At 38.5% G+C, this 27,201-nt stretch overlaps 1 protein-coding gene across 9 annotated transcripts in view; it reads right to left on the reverse strand.

Annotated features, from left to right (window-relative positions):
• Positions 1 to 27,201, reverse strand: part of ARHGEF10 (Rho guanine nucleotide exchange factor 10) — a 116,368-nt gene that overhangs the window by 42,981 nt on the left and 46,186 nt on the right. For 7 of the 9 annotated variants that reach the window (XM_061989731.1, XM_061989729.1, XM_061989735.1 and 4 more), the window contains 10 exons: positions 27,071 to 27,187; positions 25,726 to 25,840; positions 23,775 to 23,887; positions 19,933 to 20,010; positions 19,548 to 19,727; positions 19,025 to 19,141; positions 16,936 to 17,028; positions 15,304 to 15,474; positions 13,417 to 13,562; positions 10,413 to 10,588 (listed from right to left, as the gene is read on the reverse strand). In XM_061989731.1, the coding sequence (XP_061845715.1) occupies positions 10,413 to 10,588; positions 13,417 to 13,562; positions 15,304 to 15,474; positions 16,936 to 17,028; positions 19,025 to 19,141; positions 19,548 to 19,727; positions 19,933 to 20,010; positions 23,775 to 23,887; positions 25,726 to 25,840; positions 27,071 to 27,187 (1,306 nt within the window). The remainder of the gene's footprint in view (positions 1 to 10,412; positions 10,589 to 13,416; positions 13,563 to 15,303; positions 15,475 to 16,935; positions 17,029 to 19,024; positions 19,142 to 19,547; positions 19,728 to 19,932; positions 20,011 to 23,774; positions 23,888 to 25,725; positions 25,841 to 27,070; positions 27,188 to 27,201) is intronic. The other 2 variants (XM_061989734.1, XM_061989736.1) reach the window with 2 other exon arrangements.

Below are 27,201 nucleotides of genomic sequence, written 5' to 3' on the forward strand. Positions count from 1 at the left end.
TTCTGGTTTTTAACACAACTGCTTCTTACCCAAGATATATTTGAGTGTTATACTCAACACTTACTTCAACTGCTTATTTCCCAGTGTTACTCTCAGGACTGCACCTTTAATTTCACCAGTCTTGCCTGCTTTGAAGCAATCCTTATAATTGAAATAGAACCAATTTTAGCCCATTTACATCCAGGCGTTTTCAAAGCCTGCAGGAAACTCCCTGGGTGGGGTTGAAGTCAGTTTAATTTGGCTTGGTCAAAATTAGGATTTGGAAGGTTCTGCATAAACATAAACATGCAAAAGAATGGCCTGTGTGCTAGTGCCTGGGGGAAGAATTCCCACCTCTGGCAGCAGGCCGATTTGCTTTGCTAGGGAGTAGAGTCAGCAGCTCCAGACCTTTCCCCACACTATGGCCAGCACAGCAGCAGCTGCTTCAGTGGGTGCTGGCACAGAGCTGCTCCCTTGGAATCACGGTTCCACTGAATTTTTTATTCTCACAAGCACTATAAGCATATTGCATATTGTCATCCTGAACTGATCACATCCCATTCTCCCTCTCAAACAATTACTAAGAGACACATTTATTTACCGTGGTGATTTGTTACCTGTACATATTATCCAGTAGCTTTTGCTGTGTGATCCGATTCTCAGTTGCGATTTTCTATCACAGACTTGTGTTCCTCAAGGGGAAATTGTTGCAAAGTCTAGAGTAGATGCAGTCACCCACATTTAAAATATCTATAGCTGAGTAAGCAAACATGATGGCTCAGGTAGTCCCTTCACATAACAAACTCCTGTTTGTTGCAAATCAGGAGGATTTTTTCAAGTAATATTATTAAATAAATCCATACGTCATGCAAAGAAAATAAAAGTCTCACTCAGAACACTCTCAATATTGAAATGACTCTTGCAAATATTTCTGTATTGCATATCATGTTAAAGCCAAAGACTGTTAATAGATACACTCCTGGGTATTTCTTTTAGTGCAAAGTAGCTAATCTTGGCAGGATCAGCCTTGAGTATGATTATAGTGATGAATTTTTCTCCACATGGTTCAAAACCACGATATGTCGATATAAATCACTTTGGAAAAGCCATATTGACATGAAGTTAGAAATGACGTGTCATGGAAATTCAAGGTCCTTGGAAGGTTCACTTTTCTTCTGAGACACACTGAGCCCTGAAGACACATTAGTTGTTACACGAAATAGCAACTCACGAATGCTCACCTGTGAAAATATCAATCAAACTTGAGAAAGGCGATGTTTCTGACTAGGGTTCCAGCATTACTGAGGGGTAACATTAAATTAATGATATGCTTGAAGAACATTCTAGATTTGAAGACTACTCTGAAAGGCTGGTAGATCTCAAATTTGACTTGCCATTTACAATTTGGACTTTAAAAATGAGCCCATTTGTATTGCTTCCTCCCACTGAGCCATCTGTGTGCATCCAGACAGCATACTGAAACATCAAGTGTTACGAAGAGAAGAGATCTGGAAAAGATTCAATTCTCATCTTCAGTATAAAAATCACCTAGGATGGGAGGAGAAGTAACATACGTGGGAGGCAACTTTACAAGTTGCTTTGTTTGAGGAAGGCACAAGAAATTGAGACTTGTGCAGAATTATACCCTCAATATATATAAGAATAAATAATTAAAAATGGGATCCTGCCACAACATTGAAGCCTACATTTAAACCTGAGAAGCTTGTACAGTGTTCCTGAAAGCAAAGCATCAGCATACTAGTTGAATTTTTGATCAGTTCATAATAAACTCGACAGATGTAATGAGACTGTTCACGTGATTCAGTTAAATATGATGATGTAGCAGCAATATATTTAGAACTACTTAAGTGCAGTCAGAACTGTTCAATCAGTTTGTTTTAAATGCGAATTTTATTGTCCTGAAAATGTTTCACTGATTTTTTTTTTTAATCAAGTAATAATAAGCAGACAGCATCCCACTGCTCAGTTGAAAATGCTCACTTTTAGGAAGGACAAGAATGGAGACTAAGAGACAATGTTATACCTGAATTAAAACAGTTTCCTGTTCTCAGCAGATATTGGTAATTAAAGAAGAAAAATGAGAAATCACTAATAAGGGTCCAAGGGTCCAATCCTACAACTGAGGAATTCTTCCCCTATACTTGGTACTGGATCTTGTTCCTACAGACACAGTGATACGCAAAACACAAAGGACAAATGCCTTACAGCTGCTCTGGGGAAAAGAATTTGCCAAAGAGAGGAAAAAACATTCTCCCAGAGGTCTATTGGAACCAAATTTCTCAGCTCAAGTGTAAAAGAAGACTTCTACACTGCATTTTCATATAAAAGTGATCTATTTCAGCAACAGATCAACAGAGGGGGCAAAAAGATAGCAGGAACACTATCATTCATTTAGCCAATTAAGTATTATTCCCTTTTCCTTTACAAACTCCTTCGTACCAGAACAACTAGGTTTTGATGGAAGGATGTTGATGAGATTCCCTGCTGCACTGAAATCTTCTCTTGCACACAAACCTGTCAAATCCAAGCACTGGCTATACACAAGGAAGGCACCGCCATACTTCTAATCCCTTCTGCCCAGAAATTCGGTACGAGTCATTGGCTATAGCCAGTGACAATGCAGATGAGATTTTATATTTAGATGTTGAACTACAAGCTTCCTGCGTGTTGTGTTATGTAAGCAAAGCCATGACAGTTCCCCCAGCACCACCCTCCTTCTCCTATTTTTGTCTTTCCACTTGCACACTCATGCTGCTCCTGTTTCCATAGACACCTCAGAGAAGCGTGTGGGTGACTTATGTTTTCTCATTTCTCCTTTATGAGAGCATTTTAATAGTCAATTGGAATTTCAGGGATTTTTTTTTTTAAAAAAAGCAGTCTTGTGCATTCAAAATCTCGGTTTAAGACCTAAACAAGGCCACAGATCAACCTAAAGTTCATAAGAGAAAAGCAGTCATTCTGCCTTATCCCTGTTTGTTCCTTCATGCCAAGTCTAACTACACCCAATCAACACAGTTGTATGCTCCTGAAAAATCTGAGTCACTGTAGCTCCACTGAGATTATATCATACTCTCAGGTCCAAACTACACAAATATTTAGAGAGTGGTTATCAGTCTCCAGGTCTGAAAATTGAAGAAAATGAGAAGTCAGGAATTATCCCAGAAACAAGAGCTTAGTTGACAGCAACCAATGAAAAGCTGAGCAGCAACTCACTCATACCTTTACAGCGTAACATTACATTAGGTTTAGTAACCTAGTGCAGAATGAAGCAGCACAAACACATATTAAGTATTTAAGTAATGGTAATGGACATAAGATGGACACAAAAAGTTCCACTTAAACACAAGGAAAAACTTCTTATCTGTGAGGGTGAGAGAGCCTTGGCACAGGCTGCCCAGGGAGGTTGAATTGTCTCCTTCTCTGGAGGTTTCCAAATCTGCCTGAATATGTTCCTGTGTGACCTGATCTAGGTGAACCTACTTTAGCAGGGGGTTGGACTAGATGATCTCTAGAGGTCCAACCCCTATCATCCTATGATTCTATGAAGTCATAAACAATAAACCCCCAAGATTACTAAAACACAAATTATCAGATGTGGGGTAAGTAAGTCTAATTTTCAATACAGTCAGGACCCATCATCGTCATCAATCAACATGAAGAACATCACCATAAACATGAATGACATTATTCAATCTCATCATACTTTAATCACGTAAGCACCTAGAGGTAATCTTTATGAGCTTAATTATTGCCTGTGATAATCTGAGCCTCTAAAACTCCTTAATTTATTTATTCTCACTTTCATGCCAGACAGGGGAGTTCTCCATGTCCTAATCACAAAGAACCAAATACCACATGCCACACAGTACACGTAGAGCAGAGCTGGGAAACAAGCCTCGCAAGTGTTAACTCTGATAGACTACTTTTAACATACTTCACCTCCCTGTCAGCTGTTAATATCTTGCTCTCAACTAGTAATCATATGAATGCTGAGACCCATGTCATTATATACTCATTGTGTCAGATCTGAACACCAAACAGGTTGCATACAGTCCAACCACTAAGTGGTTATTCACATAGCTTGAGCAATGTGAAGATAAAATCAACAGTTTGCAACTGCAAATACTAAGTAAGGTATTAAATTCATATTGGTCTACTATTTGTAATATTATACAAGAATGTGAAGGAAACACAAAGCCTCTTGAGATGGTGAGAAGTAGCTTGCATGTTGAGAGCATGGCTTCAGGATTACATTAAACTCCAGCTAATCCTGACCATGAAGGTAATTGAAGAGATAATATGCCAGAAATATTTTTCCTGCTGACAGAAACAGCTGTGCTCTGCCTGAGATGAGGAAGAAAGCAAAGACATTAGGGAACAAGAGGGAGAAACACCAGAGCTTCAATACACTGACAAATATGGACTCCACAGGCTGGCTCCTCAACATCACAGTAGTAGGTACAATGGTCAGATGTCTTCCTGGATAATGTACTAACTGCAGGACTCCAGTTCCTGGGTGCATCCCTAAGAGGAAGGAAGGTCCTGGAAGCAAAAAGGCTTTAGAGTGAAAGAAAAGGTGTTCCACGGTCCTTTGCTCTCAGAGGTCCTGAAATGGGAGTAGGAGGACAGCATGGACTTGGAAGCCCCTGCCCTCCTAAGAAGGGAAAGAGGTTGCACAGGGCCTCTTGCATCTGTCTGCATGTGCACAAAGGGCGAGAGAGGAACTGCATACAAGAAGACTGATGTAAATATGCAGGGAGAGTACATGCGTGAAGGCATTTAAATGATGAGGGTACTGCAGGGATCTGAAGACAGGTCTGTAGGTGACTGTAAACTGGCCAAACTGCCAGATAGTTACACTGGAGTTTCCTTCAGACAATCTGTAACAACTCATGTGGAAATCATACCATTGAAGAGTTTACCTTCCTTTAGCATACTTACTTGCTTATAGCTAAGTTTCTACTCACCTTACTGGTCTGTGTCAAGACACAGATGAGACCCCTGGCAACACTGAAAAAGGTTTATAAGGAAGTGAACATCAAGCCCTACAGCCACTATAATGAATATGAAAGGCAAAGAGAAGAATCCCATCCTAGGTGGCTGAGACAAACATGTAACATCTAATTTATTCTATGCCTAATCCACCAGCTAGAAACATTTATCCTCTTAGCAAGTAAAGTATTTAATGTCACCTCTCTGCTCAGCTAAATAGGTTGTTTGGAGTCAGATTTATTTAAAATCTGTGTACTTTTGTTCCCATATATTAATGATAGTTTACATGTATGAGAATATTACATCTCTTTTAATGTACACTATTATTATCAACAGTTTTAAAATAAAGATTTCTATTATTACTCCATATATATTTCACAGAGATGAAAATCAGTTCAACCAGCAATTCATGCTACATCATCCTTTTCAAAACCTTATTACCAATGCTAGAGTTGATAGGTGACTGAATACAATGTCCAGAGGAAGCAAGACTAAATATTACTATTATCCAGTCTTAAAGTGATGATAAAGCTCAGTGTTTTTTGGTTTTGTTTTTTTTTCCTTTCCTAATTCTGTATTTCTTATCAGATAAACCAGATTAAAAAAATAGCTTTAATGAGAATGGCTAACACAGTAGCACTATCTCTGGTTTTGAGAAGAGCTGTCCTTTCACTAAGTAAGATGTTGACAGAAACACAAGTGTACACTGTAGCCCATCAAATATCCCTGCCTGTTTCCCCAGCAACACTCAGAGACCTACACAAAATGACTGCACCAGGCAGAAGGGAAAATCAGAAGAGAGGAATCATCTCTGCACTTCAGTGTCATGCCACTACTACATTTGATAATAAACAAAACCCACAGAGATCAAAACCACAGGCAAGTGAAAACGGAGTACAAATGTATCCCTGGAAGTCTGACCAGCAAAGAAGAGAAGCTACGGTTTAGCAGTGCTGAGGTTTGATTTCAGTTATGAATTGTACACTTGTGAAACAAAATATAACACTAAACCACAACCGTAAATGTGTTAACTTGTTTTTTCCTTTTACTGTTATCTCCTGTGCTCATCACTACATGATATCTAGTACAGATGGGTCTTGCTCATTTTCTTTCAGCCTTTAGCCATATGGCTCAAATTAAATGGTTCTTTGCTTTAGTAATAGGCTATGCTGTGTATGGCTCCTAATCAACATGAGTAGCAGCAGAACACTGCTGACAGGCATTGGTTTTCTACCCAGAAAAGGCAGGATGCTTAGTCTTCTCTCCCTGCTTCTAAAAAGTCTCTCTGTTCTGGTTGTATTTAAATTGCTGTGAAATACTTTTACAGCTCACCTTTTTTGGTTTTGGGAACCAGGGAACAGATAACTTGGGGTGGTTGCTTTCACTGCAGCACCAAACAGGTTAGGGTTTTATCTCAGCACAGAAATCACATTTCATGACCCATCAACAGATAGCATAAAGTGGTGCATACTTATAATAGCACGTGCTGTGAGCCTGAGAAACTGAAATTCCTATATTCCCATTTAAAGGGAATAAAGTAACTGAAAATACGTGTATGACTTGTGAATGACAGTAAAACTCTGCTTCTTCTAGAGGAGAATATAGTACATTTTGACAAAAAGTTAAAAAATTGCCTTTGACTATAATTTTTATCCTTTTGGAAGGCATACTTAAAATAAGTCACATTAAAAATGAGTTGTATTAATTGCTCTTTCACTCAACCTCTTTTTTATTGGAAGAGTACCGGTAACATTTAAGTTTCTTGGTGCCTTCTTTCCTTAAATTCAACTTGAGTTTTCATCCATCTTAATTGATGTCCTATCACTAGGATATAGCTACGCAGTAAACTTCCTCCAAAGCCAGCAACAAAAAAACCAAAACCCTCTAATAAACCAAAAGTCAAGTAAACAGTCAGCAGAGAAAACCCTTCAACTGCTAAAGACCATTCAGGCTGAAGCAACATATATTAGCTAAAAAGATAAGATCAGAAAGAATGCATTAATTTCTTTAAGTGCTGGAAGAATCTAAAATAACAAAGAGAAAATTCACAAAAATATGGTTAGGAATAACCTAGCACCCAAACAGTCACTGATTACCCTTGCAGTTCCTTTATGAGAGAACATGGTTATCAAAAATACCAATTTACCTATAGGCACGTTTACATGACCTGCAGCCTCCATTAGACTCCCTCCAGACACATCAGGTGTCTGAGACCCTTTGAGTGTTCAGGGTTCCTACCCAAAGCACAGAACATTTTACAGGTGGGGAAACTGAAGTGCACAATACTTTTGCCGAATTCTTTTTGGGTCTTGAATTACAATTATTGTTTCATATAATAGTTTGGGTGGGAAGGGACATTTAAAAGGTCATCTAAGTTCAACCTCTCCTGCAATGAGCTAGAAGAACTCATAGGCTACTTTTGGTGCTCGGGGAAAACAACAGGAAGGACGCAAAAGCTCATCAGGGACAGCAGCAGCATAGCAGAATACGTTCGATGCTAACTTTCCTGCTTTTCCCCCCACATCCTCAGGCCACAGAGTTTCTCCTGCCAAAAGACAAAGGCCTTAAAAAAGAAGTGAAAACCAAGTTCATGCAGACTTTGCATTCTACCTTAGAAAGTATGCCCTTGATTTCCTCATAAAACCTCTCTGCCTTTCAGAATTTGCACATTACAGCCTCTGAAAGAGAATTCAAATTCAGCTATTAATTTTTCAATAGCACCCAACGTTTAAACTACACCAACCTTTCTTGCAGCATCACAGAAAGTTGAAAGCATCATTTGCATTTAGCCAACAATAAATAGTGAGACATGCTTATGACAGTTCCCTCCTCATAAAAAGGATTTGGGCAGAGAAAAAAGTATCATGGTAAGAGAAATGTAACTAATAACCTGTGATCCTCACACGGACACAACCAGAATTAAGAATTTTTGCTAGTCACAGCAGTACTGGGAGAATCCCAACCTTACAGGGGCAGAGTACTTAATATGGTATGCTGCAGCTTCAAAATAACTTTTCTTAGTCCTCTGGAAATGGAAGAGGTGATACCCTCAACCACTTAATGGTTTTACACAGAATCATCAGTTTTCCGTATTCTCTCCAGTTGCCACAAACTGGAAATGAGAGCTGAAAGTGAGGTCTCAGACACGTTTCTATGTCATGGAAGCAGAATTTTGCCTGCAGCACCCCAAATTGTTCTTCATCATTAGATGTTATTAAAACCAGATACTATGAGGCCACTGGGATTTCACCACAGTTGTTCCTTGGTATATTTTGTAAACAGAGGGAAATCTAACATAACTTTACAACAACTACGAAGTCGTGCAGTTTCAGGCAGAGTGACAATACTCAGCTTGTAGTGCTTTGCACTTTGTGGTAAACACTCAATAGTGTCACCAACAACATTATGCTACCATGATAAAGATTGTGCCATCATCAACTGTGAAATGCAGCATCTTTATGGGTGCAAATAAACAACAGTGAAACAAAGTCTTACCAGTCCTTTCCCTCTTAGGGAAGAATGTGTTTTCTGAGGTTCTATAAACTTTAGCAGCCAGGATGGCTAGAACTAAAGGGGCAAATCCACAGAATGACTAATACAATTAGATACATATCTATAGAGGTCAATTCAGACAAGTCTGCATTCAGAGTAACAGCTAGCACAGACACAGCAGTACTTGCAAACAGCAAGGCTGAGCTCTTCCTCTTTCATGATTGGTTATGTTCAATTCACTTGGATCATTTGACAGAAACGTTTGATTATACCTGTGGGAAGACTTACTAGTTTGGTATAACCTTATTCACAATATCCTTCATATCCCTTTTAATTCTTATCTTTTCACAACTTCGTATCTTTAACTCATCTTCTCAGACCTTCATATCAGAACTCTATTAACACAATGATCAGAGCTTACCAAGAGAACAATTAGTTCAGCTTATCTCTTACCTACTGGGTACCACTTAACCTGAAGGTTGAGACTACAAATGAAGCGCAAAGTAATTTCATTTTTTTGTGATATGGTCACCAGACACCACAGAGCAGAGAAACTTCAAAGCCAAAAGATTCAAGTAGGTTCTACAGGACTGTTTGTGTGAATGTTCCTTCCTCCCTTCATGCTCCACTTCCCCATCTGATCTTGCTGATTTGGTCTAGTCAGCTTTAAAGCTGCTGCAAAAAAAATTTCAGTAGGAATATTCAACAAGCTGTTCCTCCTACACTCACTTATGAGAGGGACCCTCTGTTCTAAGAAATAAGCTCCTTTATATACATTCCTCTTGGGGTCATGCATATGGCAGCTGGTAAATGATAATATAAAAGCTTTAATCCCACTGCCTAAGTAGACCATTAATGCAGAAAGGAGTTACAAGAATGAAGTCATCCTTGAAATGGAGGCATAAGTACCTAATAAAAAATTTCTGTGGCTATTTAAAAAAGGAAGTAGCAAGAACACCTGATAATAACCATCCTGGAGAATATGAGGGGTATTAAATGCTGCAGTTGCACCTCAGATCATTCTGAAGTGTAACATTTCTGCCTCTTTATAGCACAACTGTGGGTAAATTCATGAGGCAAGGGGGCAATTTAAATAAACATAGTGTGAAAAAATGCCCAGAGCTAGCACTGAAATATGTGCATTAATAGGGGTCACAATCTAGATTTATAAAATGCACTTAAAATGCCATATTTAGGTAAAAAATAAAATAAAGATATAAAAATAATGCACCATATACTAAATGCTAGCTCCTGAGTAAACTATGAAATTCATACATCTCTTGAGAGTAGTTGGCAGGTAATTTGGAGTGATTAACAAGCACGGGAAGAATTTGCAATCTTCAGAGCTTGAGACTGTTTCTGGAGAGAGGCTAGGAGGAAATTATTATTTTTGATATATTGTTTCTGAAATCATTCACTAAAATTAAAGTTTTTTTCTGTAGCACCTGTTACTGTGCTTGAAGAACAGGATATTATGGGCTTCAGAGAAGTAACTTCTGCCCTGCAGTAACCACACTAGGGTCCAAACCCTTATCCCACAGCAACAGGGGAGCTTGTCATTTCTATTGAGATAAAATTCTGTGCTTTAACTATTGGATAAAGAACACAAGCATGACTAGCTATCATGGGACAGCTTGCACATCATACAACAAAACACTTTTTTATGCCCACACACACTCACGCTTTAAAACTCTATGCATTCACACATAAAGTCTAACCTAGGACAAACACAAGTACTTTATATTGCAAGACAAGAGTCTGGCTATCACTTTATAGATTCCAAAGAAAGAGGCTGTATTACTGTTTATGTTAAAGAAGTCTTCATGGACAACATGCCTTCCTTTCTTTTCAGCAGCCCACTAAAATTCATATAAGAAATAGTCCGTAAAACTTGTAGTCTGTAAAAGTCAGTAACTGCTGTCACTTACTTGGCTTAGAGTTAATGACGACATTTTCCACAGAGTGCTGAGGTGGAAACCTGCAGTTCTCTCCCTGGCCCTCACTGCTGCCATACTCTATGACTTCCACTTGTCCCAGCGGTACACTCCACTTCAATAAATACCTCTGTCCGGTTGTCACAGTGCCACTGCTTTCATAGGAAGAGCTGGAAAACACAGAAATAATTGCTGTGGCAAGCAACTGTGTTTCAAGGCATCTTATTTATTATTTCTAAAATCTGCTCTTTATCAGTCTGAGTACCATGTACAACTTGTAGCAGGCTGACTTTTGTCACTGACCTGTCCTGGAGTGCAAAGAGCAGCTATGCAGGTGCACATAATCTTGTTTACAAACAGCACAGGACTGCAAACAACAGTCTCTACATTTCAATAACAAAACATAAATGACCACCTTTTGAGATCAACTTGCATTTTGTCATCCTAATGCAAGCAATTAGGATGATACTTTGGTTTCCTATTGTCCTAATTATTTTGAAATGGTACTCAAAAGAACTAACTGCTACATTTAGGGAAGTATGGATGATGTGACCTTTGAAAGACTAGGATGTTCTTTACAACAGACCATTGCAGCTGCTGTGGCTTCAGAGCAATCCCATGTGAGCTGCTGCTAAAGGAACTACATATTTGCAACAGGCACTTCAGAGGAGAGAGCATTAATACTTCTTTTCCTTTGTTTCCTTCATTACTTCTTTCACATTCAAGCATATGTAACAAGCATTTATTATACAAGACAAAAGATATGTTGAAGTGAAGGAAAAAGATTTACTTCACAGAAAAAGTGGCTGAAATAGGGAAGTTAAATGCTTGGCAGAAATCAGTGAAACATGTTTATTGAGAACAGTACCTAAATGCTGATGTTCAGCTAGTCAGCTACCTATTGGCAAGAGTCTTACTTTTGTTTCAGTGAAGACGCAAGCATGAACAAAAACCACAAGTGTCACAGCTTAAGTAAATATTTACTAATTCTTGACCTAGTTCAGAAGAAGGAAGACAAGAGCAGTTGAAAACAGCTGTTCAGTCACTAGGGATAGCACCCACCTCGTCCAACTGCTGCTATTTAAAAGTTAGGTCTCTGATCTGATCCAGTACATGTGAAGAAGGGTCATGTAATCTGCAGAAATACATGTCTTTTGCTAGCTATAGAAAACTAGTCTGAAAACAATGATCCCAGGTTCCTGGGACATCTAACTGTTTCTGTAAAGGCTGGAAAAAGGTGGTTAAGAAAAGTGAGCTGATAGACACTGCTCAGCTACATGTACATGTAAAGGTTCCAAAGAAGTCTACCACTCCAAGGTAATTCTGCAGGCATGCAACTTGAACATCACTGCTATAACAGAAGCATTAACTAAGATATGTAACTTCTATACAGTCAAAAGGAAAAGAAACGAAGCTTTGTTTCATGCTAGCCAAACATTTAAATGACGCATTCTATATTACATACTTATTTTGAATAAAATCTTCTGGACTGGATCCAGGTGTCACATGTGAAATGTGGAAGATTATTTCCTTGAGTCCCTAACTCAAGGAAATGTTTTGCATGACAAAGGTAGTTCCTTCTGCAATAAAAATCCAAGAGTGTTCCATGAAATCCCGTAGGAATCCTAAATCCACACACACAGTTTACAGGTGCACCCACCTGCAACTGAGCACCCCAAGGAAGGCTGAACTGAACTGGCTGAAGGCTGGTGAATAAAGAAGGTAAAGGTGCATTAAACTTCCTAAAAACCCACTGTTACATAAGTGAGTAGGAAAGCACACCTTAACTGTTAGAAAAAAACCCAAAATGAATTTTTTCAGAGTTAGCAAACCCCCATGATACATGCATGACCAATTACCATCCCAAAGGAGGTTGCTCAGAACCAGGTAATGACCACAGGAATGACAGTGCTGTGATAACCAGAAGCGTTGACTTTTAATAAGAAACACAGAGACTTGGCAAAAACATGAACTTTTCACATGGAAAAGAAAAACAGATTGCATAGTATCACTTCAATGAAAAATAGACAATCCAAGACAATGATGATATGGAAGAATATATATGAATGGTTAAAAGCAATTTTCATGCAAACAACCATAAGGAAATACCTGGGTGTTACTAAGGAACAGAAGAATTTGTAAAGGAAAAGAATTACAGGAGAACTGACATAAGCGTGTTCATTTTCTGAAGTGTAGTTATTACATGGCACTTCTCACTCACTACTCACAAAGCATTCACATAGTTACACAATAGGTACCCTATTCATACTTCAGTAATAGACTAGGAGATATCAGCTCATGCTTAAGAAAAAGCTGTTGTTGACAGATTTTAATGGTCTACATTTTCACTGTCAGCCTGTACTATCATATATAGCAGTTTATGACACCAGCAACATTTGAATGTGTGAACTTGGCATGTACAGAGGTATAGTAACAGTAATAATTACAGCCAACTAAAACACAGAAGGCTCTATGAAAGAAAAATGCTTTCTTCAAAGCACCTCAGCTTCAATCCTTCAATGTTTTGTCTCAGACATAAAAGTCCTTCCACAGCTGGAACTTTTTAAGTGAGTTCCAAGTTTGTTCTGGACAACTTTTTTTTAATTTGCAAATTGTATCAAGTTCCTGGTCTGTATGTGACAGTAAGAATTTAAGGAAGAGGAGAAAAAAATCCTCCTTTGGCATGCCTGTGCTCTGCTAAACACTAATACCTAGACACACAATAATGCAGCAATACCTGGAAACTACAGAGCTTTTGTCTCTGTAATCTCCAACTGATAGAATATTCTTACAATTTTACTCCAGAACTTTCAAACATCAGGAGGCAATTCAGAGAAGGGTTACAAAGCTAGTTATAATTTATTATGACTGCTTCTATAAATCAGCAGCAATAGTAAAAAACCCAAAATCCACAATTAAAAAAAAGTCATTGTCTTTTTTTTTTTTTTTTTCCAGCTGAAGCTAGAATAATAATTTTAAAACATTAATCAAAACTTACCGAATATTTACTGTGGCACACATCAGCACATCATTTAACATGAAAAGTCGTCGTTCTTTGGTTTTAACAATTTCTCCTTTGTCATTGTAAACCGTCTCAACCATATCATCAGTCCGTATGAGGTATCTGTTTCCACTGCTGAGTAGCTGGATTTGAAAACAACCAACACTGTATATTATACATGGTACATCTAACATCTGGGGCAAGAAAGAAGACAAAAAAGACTATCACTTGCTGCCTGAGTACAAGAGTTTGCAGGTGGATTTGCCAAGCAAATTGAGACTCTTAACTGATTTGCTTTGCATTTAGATGAACGGTTCTGCTGCCACCAATATGGCCTGCAGGGGTTTTTGGTCTTAATACAATGCTTCCACACTGATAAAGGTTCCCTAGCAAAAAAAAAGGAAAAATGACAGCTTCCACAGTTTCTGTGGTTTTCTTCCCTCATCCCTTTTTTTCACAGCCCACTTAAACACCATGCATGGTTCCAGCCCTCCCAAAGAGGGAAGTCAGGGTAGAAGGAGAAAGAGGGCTCCTATGTGCTCTGCCCACCTGATCTCACAGAGCAAGCTGAGGTTGCCACTGACTGTGGAGATGTATGGCATGTAAACTGCTCCTGCCACTTGCCTTCAAGGGCCGAGGATCTTCACTGTGTGCAAGTGTGAACTAATCCTCTACAGGTCAAACATACCTGTGCAGTAAGCCAAAAGTACAAAATGGTCTATAACTCACTGGTTCCTATCCACCCACCTCCCTCACCACCTGTTTTACCCTTCCAGGCATCGCTCCAAAACTGTATATGAAAATATTAACCCACAAGGCACACAGGGCCCTGTGTGATTTGAAGTGACTATCCACATACATATCAATTCATCCCTCCAATGTATAACACACAAGACTTTACAGATGACCGACCAAAGGAAACCTGGACCACCTCTCAAAAAGTACATTCTGTATCTAGAATTCTTTCAGCTATTTGTAGATGATCAGTAGCTGCTTCACAAAGCAGGAATATGAGAAGTAGAAAAGAAAGTAAATGTCTGAATCCATTTTCTAATGCACTTAGAATGAAAATACTGTTCCAGTGTGATAATACATTCCATATCACATTTCTAATAACTTAAAACTAGTGTGTCCTGTTTGACTGCTGCTTTCCTAAAAACTACGCTTATATGCATCACACAAAATCCTCACTCCTTGCATTCCTTGTATTTACTCCAGCATAGAGTGAGTCCAGAGTATAATCATCTGTAACTTCACAAAAGTGATAATTGAAGCATTTAATGCTCCATCTCATGGGAAAGGTGGAACCGTTTATGATGAAAAGGCAACAAGCATACCTATATCCACACTACAGATAGCTACTAGCAAACTAAAATGAAGAAGATTATTATTTCATTCCTACTGAGTGTCTTCTACAGTTCTTTAAAGATATTTCTATTGCTTGATCCAAATGTATGAATGAAATATACTGGGGTGCTCCTTAAAACGAGGAAGGTATTGGACACAAGAGCACATCTTGAATTGCTTCACTGTCAGAAGCACTGTAGTATAAGGAACTGCTTCCTTCCTTTACACATTCCTCAGTTCTAGGATAAATTGTAAGTTTAATTTTCCCATGTAGAAAATGTGCATGAGCCTTTACTATACAGTATTATTATTGGCCCCAGAATGCCAACACTGCTGCTACTTCAGCATGGTGCCTGCTCCAGCACACAGCAAGCCTGTTCAGTCCTGGAGGTAGGTCCCATCTCACACCTACCACCAGAATGGCCCCACATTCCATTGCTCTATGGAAAATCACATAGAGTTCTCTTTGGTGTTCATCTTAAGAGACCACTCAAGACACAGCAACTAACTTCCATCAGACATTCTTACTTTCCTAACCTTGTTCAGGTAACGTTCATTCATTGCTTTTGCTATTTGTTTTATCTCACAGCGCTGATCTGCATCCCTTTTTCTTTCATTTAACTTCTCTGCTAGTGTTTCAAGTTCTGTAAGAGCCATCTGTAGAGGTAACCTGTCAGGATGGCCTTTATTAGTGTTCTTCAACATATCCTGAAGGGACAAAACAAGACAAAAATCAGATTTATTATCAAAGTCAAGTTCAAAAGATGATAGTATGTAAAGTTACCATTACATTCTTTACCTGATTACTACTAAACAATGAGACCAATAAACATTTAATGAATATTCACACAATATATTCCTTATTTTCCTGAATATTGCAATAGATACTGATATAAAATAGATACCAATTTTAAAAGATACTGAGGTCACATACAGCTTATTTACAGCACAAAAGTACACAGAAAAACTTGAAAATATATGTAAAATCTGTAGGTGGAAATGTAAATATGATGCACATAATATTAAGTACAATTTGAAAATTAGTAATATAATATAATATGTAGGTGTCCATAAATGATGATTTAAAATTGAACTTTTCTGATACTTGCTGTGGTAATAATATTGCATTATCTTATTACTGTTGCTATTCCTCACTAAAACACTGACAGTATGCTCAGCCCAAACTAGGAGGCATTACTTATTTCCCGGAGGTCACAACAGTTACTCAGAATCTTCCCCTTTTGTAAGCATACAGTAGAAACAATTTGCATTACATTTTTTCTCCTTTCTATATATATCTACTCCACCTTCTTGCCACAATAAACTCCATCTCTGCTGCCTCAGAAACTCTCACCATGGCTTCCTATCCACATGCTCCCCAAATGACTACCTCTTCTCCTTCTCCCACAGTAATTCCCAGGCGTACATCCCAAAGCCTGTCCTCCTCTGTGGCACCTGCAAAACTGAGCTAACTCGTAGTGCTCACTGGGATAGACCTCCTGTCGTCTGGAAGGAGTTACAAATGGTGTAAGGCAGTCTGGAGCAGGTCTACACTGGAGAACTGTGCTCTTCCTGCAGCTCAATTGCCCTTCAGTTGAGACTCAGGGACTTCCTATCAAATCCCCAGTTTTTATGGGACGGAAAACAATATGCTACAAGTTAGAAGTAAGCTGCAACACACTCTAGCAAGTCTTGTGAGCCAAGTAGTCAGGGAGTGCACTTTTGTTCTACATCCCACATATATGCTGAACTATCCAAGGTATTAATTCCATTTAAGAAAAAGACAAGAGGATGTGAAGTACCACCACAAACTTGCTAGTGGTTCTCAAGTGTTATTAGCTAAAGAACTAATGTGCACACTTGGAACTGCAGCTTTACTGCAAAGTGACTTACAAGCTAAATCTAGCCTAGCAACTAACCTAGAGTAAATCTAGTTTACTAAGATTTTTCTGCAATGTATTCCACTGTCTCTCCCTGGAATCAGACTACAAGGTCAGCACGTTACAATGCACTAGTACTTTTTCCTTTGTAATTTTCCCATGATCCAGCAGTCACTTGCACTGCAGTGTGTTCCTCCAGCAGAAGACAGCTACCATGCAATCCCACAAGCAAACCACACAAGAATGAAACAAAAGCACCCTTTCGGTGCTTTTGGTAAACACTGTTTACCTGCAATAGTAGAATGAACTGTGGAAAGCGCTGGATAGGTTTCATCATTAAACCATACAGTGTAATTCGATCAGGGCTTGACTCCTGGCACTGCTGCAATGTGAGGAAGTCACAGTTTACTGCCATATTTCCATCAGTTATGGAATGAAAGGACAATATTTCCTAAAAACTCTTCTAACATCGTTTACTATAGGTGTAACTGGTGCCGTGAAGATCCCATCTACTATAAAGATTTGCTTTCAAAATATTTTGGTTTAAATCACTATTAAAATAATGGCATGTCAGTGAACCCAAATCCCAAATAAATACAGCTGGCATAAAGCTGTACGAGCAATGCAGCACTTATGTTTGTATTGATACAGCACATTCACGCTTTTCACATATGCAGTGCACTGAAACATCTGCTTAACTTCAAGCACAACAAAGGAAATGTATTTGTTCAAGGTCTTAAATTTTAAAAAAGTAAGTGACCTGTTGATTTATAGTCTGTAATTTACTATTGCTGCTCTGTCCCTTGGGGCTAAGAGACTATAAATCAACTACCTATGTGTTTTTATGAGAAAACCTAAGGAAAGCATAATAATCTCATTGCTATGCAAACAAAAAGAGAGTTTAGTTTTCTTTATTTAAAAAAAAAATAAGGAAAAGAACATTGATTTATGTTTGGAAAGAACAAGCTAAGAATCTATTCTTTTGGTTATCAGGATTTGCAGATAAAAATCAGACAAATTTCATTTGTACATGCAGAAAAGCCCTGTTTGCGTAAGATACTACAACATTCAAAAATATTTTGGTCAGAATCAGAGCTGATTTGAAAAAGTGAAATAGAGAAAATATTCAATATTAAAAACAAAGCTAACTCAAACAATATTAAACTGGTGTTGTGCTTAAATTGCTACTTATTGCTACAATGTCAGCTTTGCAACACTTTGATTCCATATTTATCTCCACAAACAGTTTTTTGCCCAAATACCACTAATGAAGATTTTGGTCTTCGTTGTCAGCAGGCAAGTGAAAAATGGAACGTACAGAAACGTTTCTGTCCTCAGAGTTTGGCTGCAGGTCCTCGACTCTGAGAAAAACCAATGCTGGCACTGACAAGCAGTGATGAGAGGTGTAAGTTGTGCCTCTTTTGGAAAAACAGGCTTTTAACAGTGTGAGAGGTGCCTAGTGAGCAATAGTCACATCAGAGACCAATCTTTTTGATGCCTAAGGATTCCAGAACATAATCCTGTGTATTGCTGGCTGTGCTCTTAAAAGCTGTTAAGTTAATTTTAAGATCTGAAGACAAATTTGGAACTGGTCCCTCTGCCACCTTCCTCTAGGCAACCTAAGAGCTTCACTATTTTCTGCCTAGGGCAGTGTTTGGTGGAACGCTGCAACAGACCTGACAGGATGACAGCTCTGTAAGGCACAGCTCAATCCAGAACTCTTGGGGAATGAGACAAGAAGAGCTTCCAGGCTCTCAGCAGTGTCACAGGCAGCCTAAAAGCCTTGTGCTGGATTTTGTGTATGCTCTGTAAGGTATCATTCCTAAATATTCACAACACTTCTGCATGTACCAGGCTCTCCATGCACATCATCAGAAGCATCACATTAATCAAGACAGTATGTATTCTGCACAAAAATTTTCAGTTTCAAGCCCAAATTAGAAATGTGACTTTCAAATTACTAGGAAATTGTTGTGGAACAGAAATCTAGTTACACTACTCTGCACAATACAATAAAGAAGTTAGAAGCAAAGAAAATCTCTAATAACAAAAGGCTTCAGATGGTAAACTATGATTTGAAGCTCACCTGATATGAAATAATCCCAATGTCTTGCCAAGTACACCAACAAATTGATCTGAACACAAAACTCCTCTGCACTTCAAAATACATCTTAGATCTAACATCATGTTACTATTCTGACAATACAGTAGCAAAAGTGAATTCTCTGGGGTGATAAACCCATAAATCATAAAACCAAAGTCCATAAAACCTGTCAGACAATATACAGTACTAGCAGTCAAATTTCCTCCTAACCTGTAACTTATATTGTCTTATTTATATCCCATCCTCAACTATTTTATCGATTGAATGAACTCACCTTTAAGAAGTCTAAAAAGGCAGGTTTGGTGGCACATGTTTTCTTCAGAATCCCTACTGCTGTACTGAAGTTGTTTACATATTCACTGTATGCATCCAATACCATAGATTTAGAGAACTGAAAAGATAAAGGGGTAAACCTTAGCTATGAGTACAAAAGATCTCTGAAGGCATATCTAGACCTCTGACCATTAAGGACCCTCCTTGCTTGGAGCCAAGGGCTTTGCTTGGCCTAAAGCCGGAGCTACAGAAATACTAGTGATGTCCAAAATAATCTGTCAAAGACAGGCTGGAAAACTAAAGATGTAACAGTTGTGAATTACAAAATGTAAATTTACAGAAATAGCTTCATCTTGGCTATGACACTAGGACACCCTTACCAGAATGGCACATACACTGTCTGACAGTTGCCACCAGCCTTGGAGAATATAGGAATAAATGGGCCAAGCTAGACAGAAAGATAAGGAGATGGAATGACAAACCTAAAATAAGACTAGATTATCTGTTCAGATGCATTTGCTTACTGAAGCCACGAAGACGTCACCAATCATTTCAACAGAGTCCCACTCAGATACACGACTCGCCAGCGCAATCTGAAACATTGAATGGCACTGAAGAATTTCCTTAATTCGATAGAAAACCATTTTGAGTTTTCTTTCACTCAATAATTTTGGTTCCATATCTGATAGAGGCTTCTCATATTGCTGTGGGGAAAAAACAAACAAACCCATAAATAAACATAACTAGATTTAAACAAAAAAACATGTCTTCTACAAGCAGAAAAAACCCCACTTATGTAACAGTGTACACATGCAAAATCTATAAACATTTGGCATGAAGCATCTGGAGCAAAATATGATTCATACTACAGATTATTGAGGGATTTAGATGCAAAAGACATTAAGGTACCTCCAGGATTCTTTTGAGCGCATCCACATAATTCTTCTCACTGTCAACTACAGAGCCCAAAATATACCTTCTCACAACCTGTTGAAGAAACAAAGTTTGTCTGAAGCTCTCATCAAGTAACATATTTACCATAGTTGGGAGTGCTGACATAACAATTCTCACATTAATAAAACACAAGAAACAAAGCAATTGCAATGCTGGAACTGCAATAAAAAAAAAATAAAGCCAAACCAATACCTTTTTAAAAGTAATTGAATTTACTACTACTCTAGACTTATTTATTAAAGAACACAATATAATTGTACCTACATCTATCATCTTTGATGACTGTTGCAATTCCAAACTTTAACTTTGAAATCTGTCTTTTCAGATACATAAATGTAAGCATTAATCTAAAAATAATATTAGGTATAAGCTGATGTTGGCTACTTCAGTGAACTGCTGCAACAAAACAGGTAACTAGTTTTCAAAATCAGTCAGCAAGATTCATTTTCTTTTTTGATACCTTTTAGATATTTATTTGGAGTAACCTCAAGGACAAACAAGCAAACACCAATTGCCTTTTTAAGGTAAGTCCATATAAACTCTAACACTGAGAAAGCCTCTAAGTCAGCACTCTTTTTTGAGCATTACCATGCATAAGTGAAGATCTCATCTCATCTACGTTCATATCCATTGACAGAGCTGTAAGAGTGTCAGGAAATGCTGCCATATTTCATGTTTACAAACTACCCACTATATATCCCACCTCCTCCTCTGCCTCCAGCTTCTGTAATTCAGCCTAAAGACACTTTGAATGTATGTGCAGGTGACATGACAGAAAGGACTAGGGATGCAGTCTGGTTTAGAATGTAAAACTCCTTACTGTTATTAATTACATTTCTTGCTGGGTTTAAGGATTTGTTTTCACCCAAATCCATTTCCTAATCAAGCTCATCCCAGGGCTTTCAAAAGCAGGACTCTGAGGGAGAAGACAGCACAAGTGCAGGATCAAACCACTCCCCACAACTACAAGGGAACACAAAACTCCTTCTTTGCTCTTTTAAGCTAGCCTAAATATCCATAGAACTCCAGTCTCAGGCTTGCTTCACTCTGTTCCTGATCCACATGGCTTCCTGCCTCCTCCGCCACAGCTGACTTTAATTCTCCACACTTGTATTTTGCATTATTAAGTTAAGTGCTTGCTATGGAGGATTTTCTTTCTGCTATTTCAAAGGAAGGCTTCAAATTTATCTGAAGCCTTGCTTAAAGATATATATGGTAAAATTAGTTGTGTCTAATTTGTGCTTAGAACGGATTTATTATTTGGTATAATGGATTGGCTGCTGTGGTAAAGGATTCTAACTCTGCTGTTAGTCACAGTTCTTTCTTCTCAAAGGAATAAACATCTGTAGAAAATCTTTTTTTCAGGCTCTATAATACACAAAATACATATTTAATAGTGCCTACAGGTTCTTACAATAGATACAACTCAAAACAGGCTTGCATGCAAGTCTTACATTTTCATATCTTCACAATTTTACTAGTAACAGCAGCACACAAACATAAACAACTTATGATAAGAATTCAGTATGAAAACAAAGCAAGAGCTAGAGTGACAGAGACCCAAGCTGAAAGACGGTATTTAAAGCATAGGGTTTTAAACTAAAGCTGTCGTGCCACCTGCTGTTTAAAAACAGTACATTCCCAAGGCAGCTCCTTCCTGGCAGAGCAGAGCAGTCCCGGTTGGAAGAGGCTTCTGGCCTTCGCCCTCCCCAGCTGCGATGCCCAGGGCTACTGGCCTCCAGCCTGTGCCATGGCACAGGATTACCCTGGCCCAGAGACAGGACTTGTATTGGCTTCTGTTGAGCTGCTTGAGTTCTTGTGTCCACCTCAGCCCAAAGCCACACTGCCCAGTAGCACTATCCTCCCATACACAGCCTGCTGTACCTCAACAATTTGGCATCACCTCCAGACGTGCACTGCAGATGGTACTTGCATCATTAATGAAGGGGTTGAACACCATGGACCCCATATGCCCTCCTGAAGGATGTCGTTGATACTGGCCACCTACTGGACTATGAACTACAATCTTTTAACTATGGTGTCCTAACCTGGTTTTCACACACCTTTTAGTCCACTCACACAAATTATATCTCACCTCTACGGCTACAAGGGTACTTCAGGAGACTGTTGAAAGCCTTGCTAAAGCAGAGGTAAATGTCACACTCTGCTCTCTTCCATCCACAAACCAGTCATCTCAAAGGAACTCAAGTTGATTAGGCACAAACAGACTCCAATCCATCCATGCTGACTGCTTCCAACCACTCTTCTGTTTTTCAAACCCAGAAATAGCTCCCAGGAGCTCCATCACCTTTGCAGGAATTGAGGGGAGACCAGCCTGGATCCTCCTTCCTCTATTTGAGGGTGAGTGTGACATTTACTTTTTTCCAGTCTTCTGATCACTGTGATCTTAGATGATCTTAGGCCTCACCCTCAGCACTCCACGTGGACACTTGGATGTCTAACTGGCCTCAGTATCTTCTAACTTCAGGTTAGAGGGTGCTCCATTCCAGCAGGACTTGCCTCTAAGCTCAGGGGCTTGAGAGGCCTAACAAACCTCACCAGTAAAAGCTGAGGCAAAAGTGGTACTCAATATCTCAGTCTTTTCACTGTCCTTTGTTACTAAGTCCCTGCACCATCAAGCAACAGAACCATGTTTTTCTTAGCCTTCTTTTTTGCTTCCAGTGTACACATAAGAAATCTTTCATTGCTGTCCTCCACAGGTCACTAGCTCCAGCTGAACTTTGGCTTTCCTAACTCAATCCCTGCCCACTGAGGCAGCTCCTAGTGGGTAGATAAGCAATATACACAATGATCTACACAACAATTACTAGTTTGTTCCAAACTTAAGAGCACTCAGTGTTTCCAGAAGAGAGTTCATTTCTCTTTAACTACCTACAAAAAATCCACAACACATAAATCCCTATTTGGAAAGAATGAAAAAACAGTATTCAGACTGATGCTGAGATCTTGCATTATTAGGCTAAGACATTAAAATAATGCTACACAGTTTGGTAGTTGCATTGTTACAACATTAGCACTTTACTAGGCTGAATATATTAGAAAAATAAACCTCACCAAGCAAACAAAAAAAAAAAATTACACCACTCTCCTGAACTGCCCCTTAATTTGGGGATTTTTTGCACATTTTCTGAGGGTAGCGTATGGGTCATCACTTCAGAAGAATCGAAAAGCTCTCATATAGTTATTACTTGTCATAACAATACAGTAACATGAACCTACAAAATTTATTTTTAATCAAAATTTCTAACAGATGCCGATTTCAGTGTTTTTTGAAGTGGTTTCCACAGGGACTACAGAGCTTGAGGTGGAATACAAGAAAACGTACTCTCCTGCAGACTTGACTTTATTCGTGACAAGTGTTTTTTAATCGGGAGAAACCTTAATATTCAGACAACATAACAGGATATTCTCTACATTTAAAACAGAAATTCCAAAGTCATATCTTCAGAATAACTCAATAAAAATGTTTAAACTATTTTCTTTTTCACTCAAAACCACCACATTTAGTTGAAGTGTTCAAGTGGTAAAACAATGTAAATGTTATAGCTAATTTTAGAATGCAAAACAGCATTTTGAGTCTGTCTGAATTCAGCACTGACGCCACTAAATGCACACATGCCAATTTTCAAAAAACTACTTTTTCAGTTCGGAATTTGACGTCCACTTCAGTTATTTTAAATGGCAATATGTCTGAAGAGCAAGGCACCTGAGAGCCACTGATGTAGAGTAGAAGGGGAAGAAAAACAGGCAGAAGACATTTCCAAAAAGTCTAATACCTGCTGCTGTGATAATCCTTCAGGCATAGGAGTCATAATTGCTTCTGTATGCACACAGTCCACATCAATAAATAAATTTATCTCTTCTTCTTCCAGACATGATGATCTATGATCTACAAACAATTGAATAATCAAAATGTCAAGTTTTACAACATGTAGATTGGGGGGAAAAAAAAAAAAAAGCAGCAAAGATCCTATCATCCAATCACAGGAATTACCCAGGGGTTTTATTCTCACTTATCAAAGAAATTTCCTAATACTTCTGTATCACCTGTGAAATCACAGAACTACCACCACTGATAGGCGCTCTAATACAGAAGATCTTCCAAAGGTAACTCAAAATCCTAAAATCCACACAGCAGAAGATAGCTATGCGTCTTTTGCTTGACCTCTACTCTCCCTTCACAGCCAGAAGAGGGCTGTCCAGAGTGCAAGACATGACAATTCGGTTTAAAACGCTGCAGCTCCAGGGCCAGCAGTTTTGAAATATATGACCTTTGGGAAGAAATGAAACATAATCGTAATACAACCCAGTTTCAAAAATTCCATACATCCTTCCACAAGTGAAGTAAAATAAGTAGCCAAATGTATCAAAGTGTTGGGTTTCGTCAGAAATAAAGATTAAGGGATTCTGAATTGTAGTAGTTTTAAGCAAAAAAGCACCACCAAAGTGAAGTGATAGGTGGCAGTATGCAGCCAACTAAACAAGCAGACAGGAGCAAAGGAGAGATAAAGAAAGAACAGTATGAGAAGCTGTCTTAGAATAAAAAAGTGAAGTGTGGGAAGCAGATCAGTTGGCTGAGAGGAATTGATGAGTTTATTTGACAAATTTGTCACTAGCTCCCTGCTGATTTGGTAAGTGGCTAAGGGATTAAACTCCACAGACATTCTGTGTTTGTTACCTAACCTCTAGAAATGTGAGGAGGAATAGCAGCTTCACTGTAACACTGCCTTGCTGAAGCAGGTTATTTTCTCCTGTTCAGCAGCAAGAATTTGAGGATGTATTTGATCACTAACCTTTGTGCAAATAACCTTCTATTTTCTGTCTGTGAAATAGGTAAATTCAGAAGCAGTTAGAGGTCATGACAGGGATGTAAGATGCGCCCTGGTCCTTACAGACAGGATGCAGCTTTATGTTAGCTTGCTCAGTAAAAATGTTTTATTCCTGTCTTGTGGTTTTAGCTTCCTAAAACTGCACGGTTTTGAGCTCTGAAGTTAGAACCATTCAATTTGTTGGGTAGACATTTGAGCAGAAAGACATATTAGCTCTCAGACTTATCCTGAAGAAGAAATGAGTATTTAATGTATTTACTTACTACCCCCTGCCTTTTGCAAAAGTTAAATCTGGAATGCTGCTGGTGAGGCTCATGACAGAGGGCTGATTCTTATTTTTAACTACAGAAAGAACACAAATACTTTTAGACTGTATTCTGTTTTCTCCATCCAAACTCAACTGTCATTAAAAATCACCAAACTGTGATTTTTTTCTCCTACTTCCAATCTTAAGTATGGAAAATATTTGTTATCCCTTGGCTACAATGAACTTTAAGTAGTCAGCTATCACACCGCTGAGAACGGTGTCATAACAGTAGACTTTCCTGACTTTCTGCAGTTATTTGATGGAGGGAACTAGATAGACATAGTACCTCACTGTCATTTCCATCTTCCACATACCAATACCTATGACACTGTATGATGGGGGGTTTTGCTGTTGTTTTTAAGTGGACACTTCTCTGTGGTCTTCAAATTTCTGAGGTCACACTGATTCTTGCACAAACCCTAAAACTATTGAAGATGCCTTGACCAGACTATCATCTGAACTGAATATTATACCATATCTTATGGATACAAAGCTGATTTCACATATTCAGTACTCAGCTCCCAGTACAACAGCCTGCCAGGCAATTTCTCAGAAATTACCAGATACTAACACAGTATAAATGGCACATACCTTGAGAAATGAAAGATTTTGTTCTAATGAAAGAACGACCCTTTTTCACAGCTGCCTTTGTCTTTTCAAGCCCATCTTTGGTACCTTCTCTAGCAGCTCTCATAAGCTTTTGCATCTGTAAGGTAAAAAATACAGTCTATGTGTTCAGTGGATAACAGGAACATGTTTGAGTATATCATGCAGAATACTTCTGATCAAAATATCTTTAAGATTGAAACTGTCAAGTAGTTTAGGCTATAATATAGCCCAAAGTCAAAGGAATATATAGTAAGTACACAGATCCAAATCTCAGATCTGAGCACCAGTGCTTTTCTCTTAATAAAAATCAAACCTGGAGAAAGGGATTTATTTCATGGCAATATTGTATGGAAGCCTAAAATAGCAGAAAAGCTTAGTAACCCTTCTGCATCAAACATCTAAACTCATAATAGTCTAAAACGCTCAATTTTATATCATACAACAAGTACTATGAACAGGTCACTAACAGTCAGGGTTCTTGTCCATCTTCCAATGTCCCACTAACTCTGCCAAAGTGTTTCTGACCTAAAGATAATCCTCTAGACTCAATTCTACATTAAACATATTCTTAAATGTACAGTTTTTCAGAAGATGTTACAACTAATAATTTCATTAGTAGAAACAAGTTGATTCATTGAGAATTGCATCATTTTATAGTACACTAAATACTACAGCACACAAAAAGAAATTTCATGCAAAAAACCCCAACTTGAAGTGTTGCTTTGCTACGAAATGAGTATTTTAAAAATGCCTTTACTTTTGATTTTCTGAAGTGCCACAACAGTAAAAAATTCCCACTACTGTCAGAGCCACACTGACATCATCAGTGACATCAGAACACAAAGCAAGTTGTTACTGCAATCAGGCAATTTCTCAGTTTGAGCCAAAGTGATTGGCAAAACCCCAGATCTTTCCTACTGCCTCCATTCAGAATGGAGTAGGGAGTTTCCGACTCCCACCATACAATTCCATGTGGCTAGAAAGTCAGGGCTGGGCTAGCCCTGTGCAGCTCACCCGGCTCTCACAGAGGCGCCGTGGCTGTACATCTAGCCCACATTTGGGATAATGACACCAGTCTGCAGAGGACAATGCCCTCTTGTCATCTTCTGAAACTGTTACAGTTAAAAACAAGGCTGAGAAAAGGTCCTTGACAAAATATGTTTAAGATAAACTGCATAATAATAATAATAATCCAGCACATTTAGAATTAATTTCATACAAGTCATGGTCTGCTTTTCAAGTTATTATTAAAAGAAATAGACAACATTGTCTGTGTTGGAAAAGCAATCATTTAAACTTAGCTAGTTACAAAAATCAACTACGCTACCTTCAGCTCATGTTTTTGCTTTAGCTGCTGAATCTCTACTGCTCCCACAGTGTTTGCCATCAAATCTTTCATCTTTTTTTCATAATGCTCCATTAAACGCGTTAGGTCATGAGAAAGCTACAGTGCATAAA

Source organism: Colius striatus, chromosome 2 (genome assembly GCF_028858725.1).
Source record: "Colius striatus isolate bColStr4 chromosome 2, bColStr4.1.hap1, whole genome shotgun sequence".
In the NCBI taxonomy this organism is placed as follows: Eukaryota; Metazoa; Chordata; class Aves; order Coliiformes; family Coliidae; genus Colius; species Colius striatus.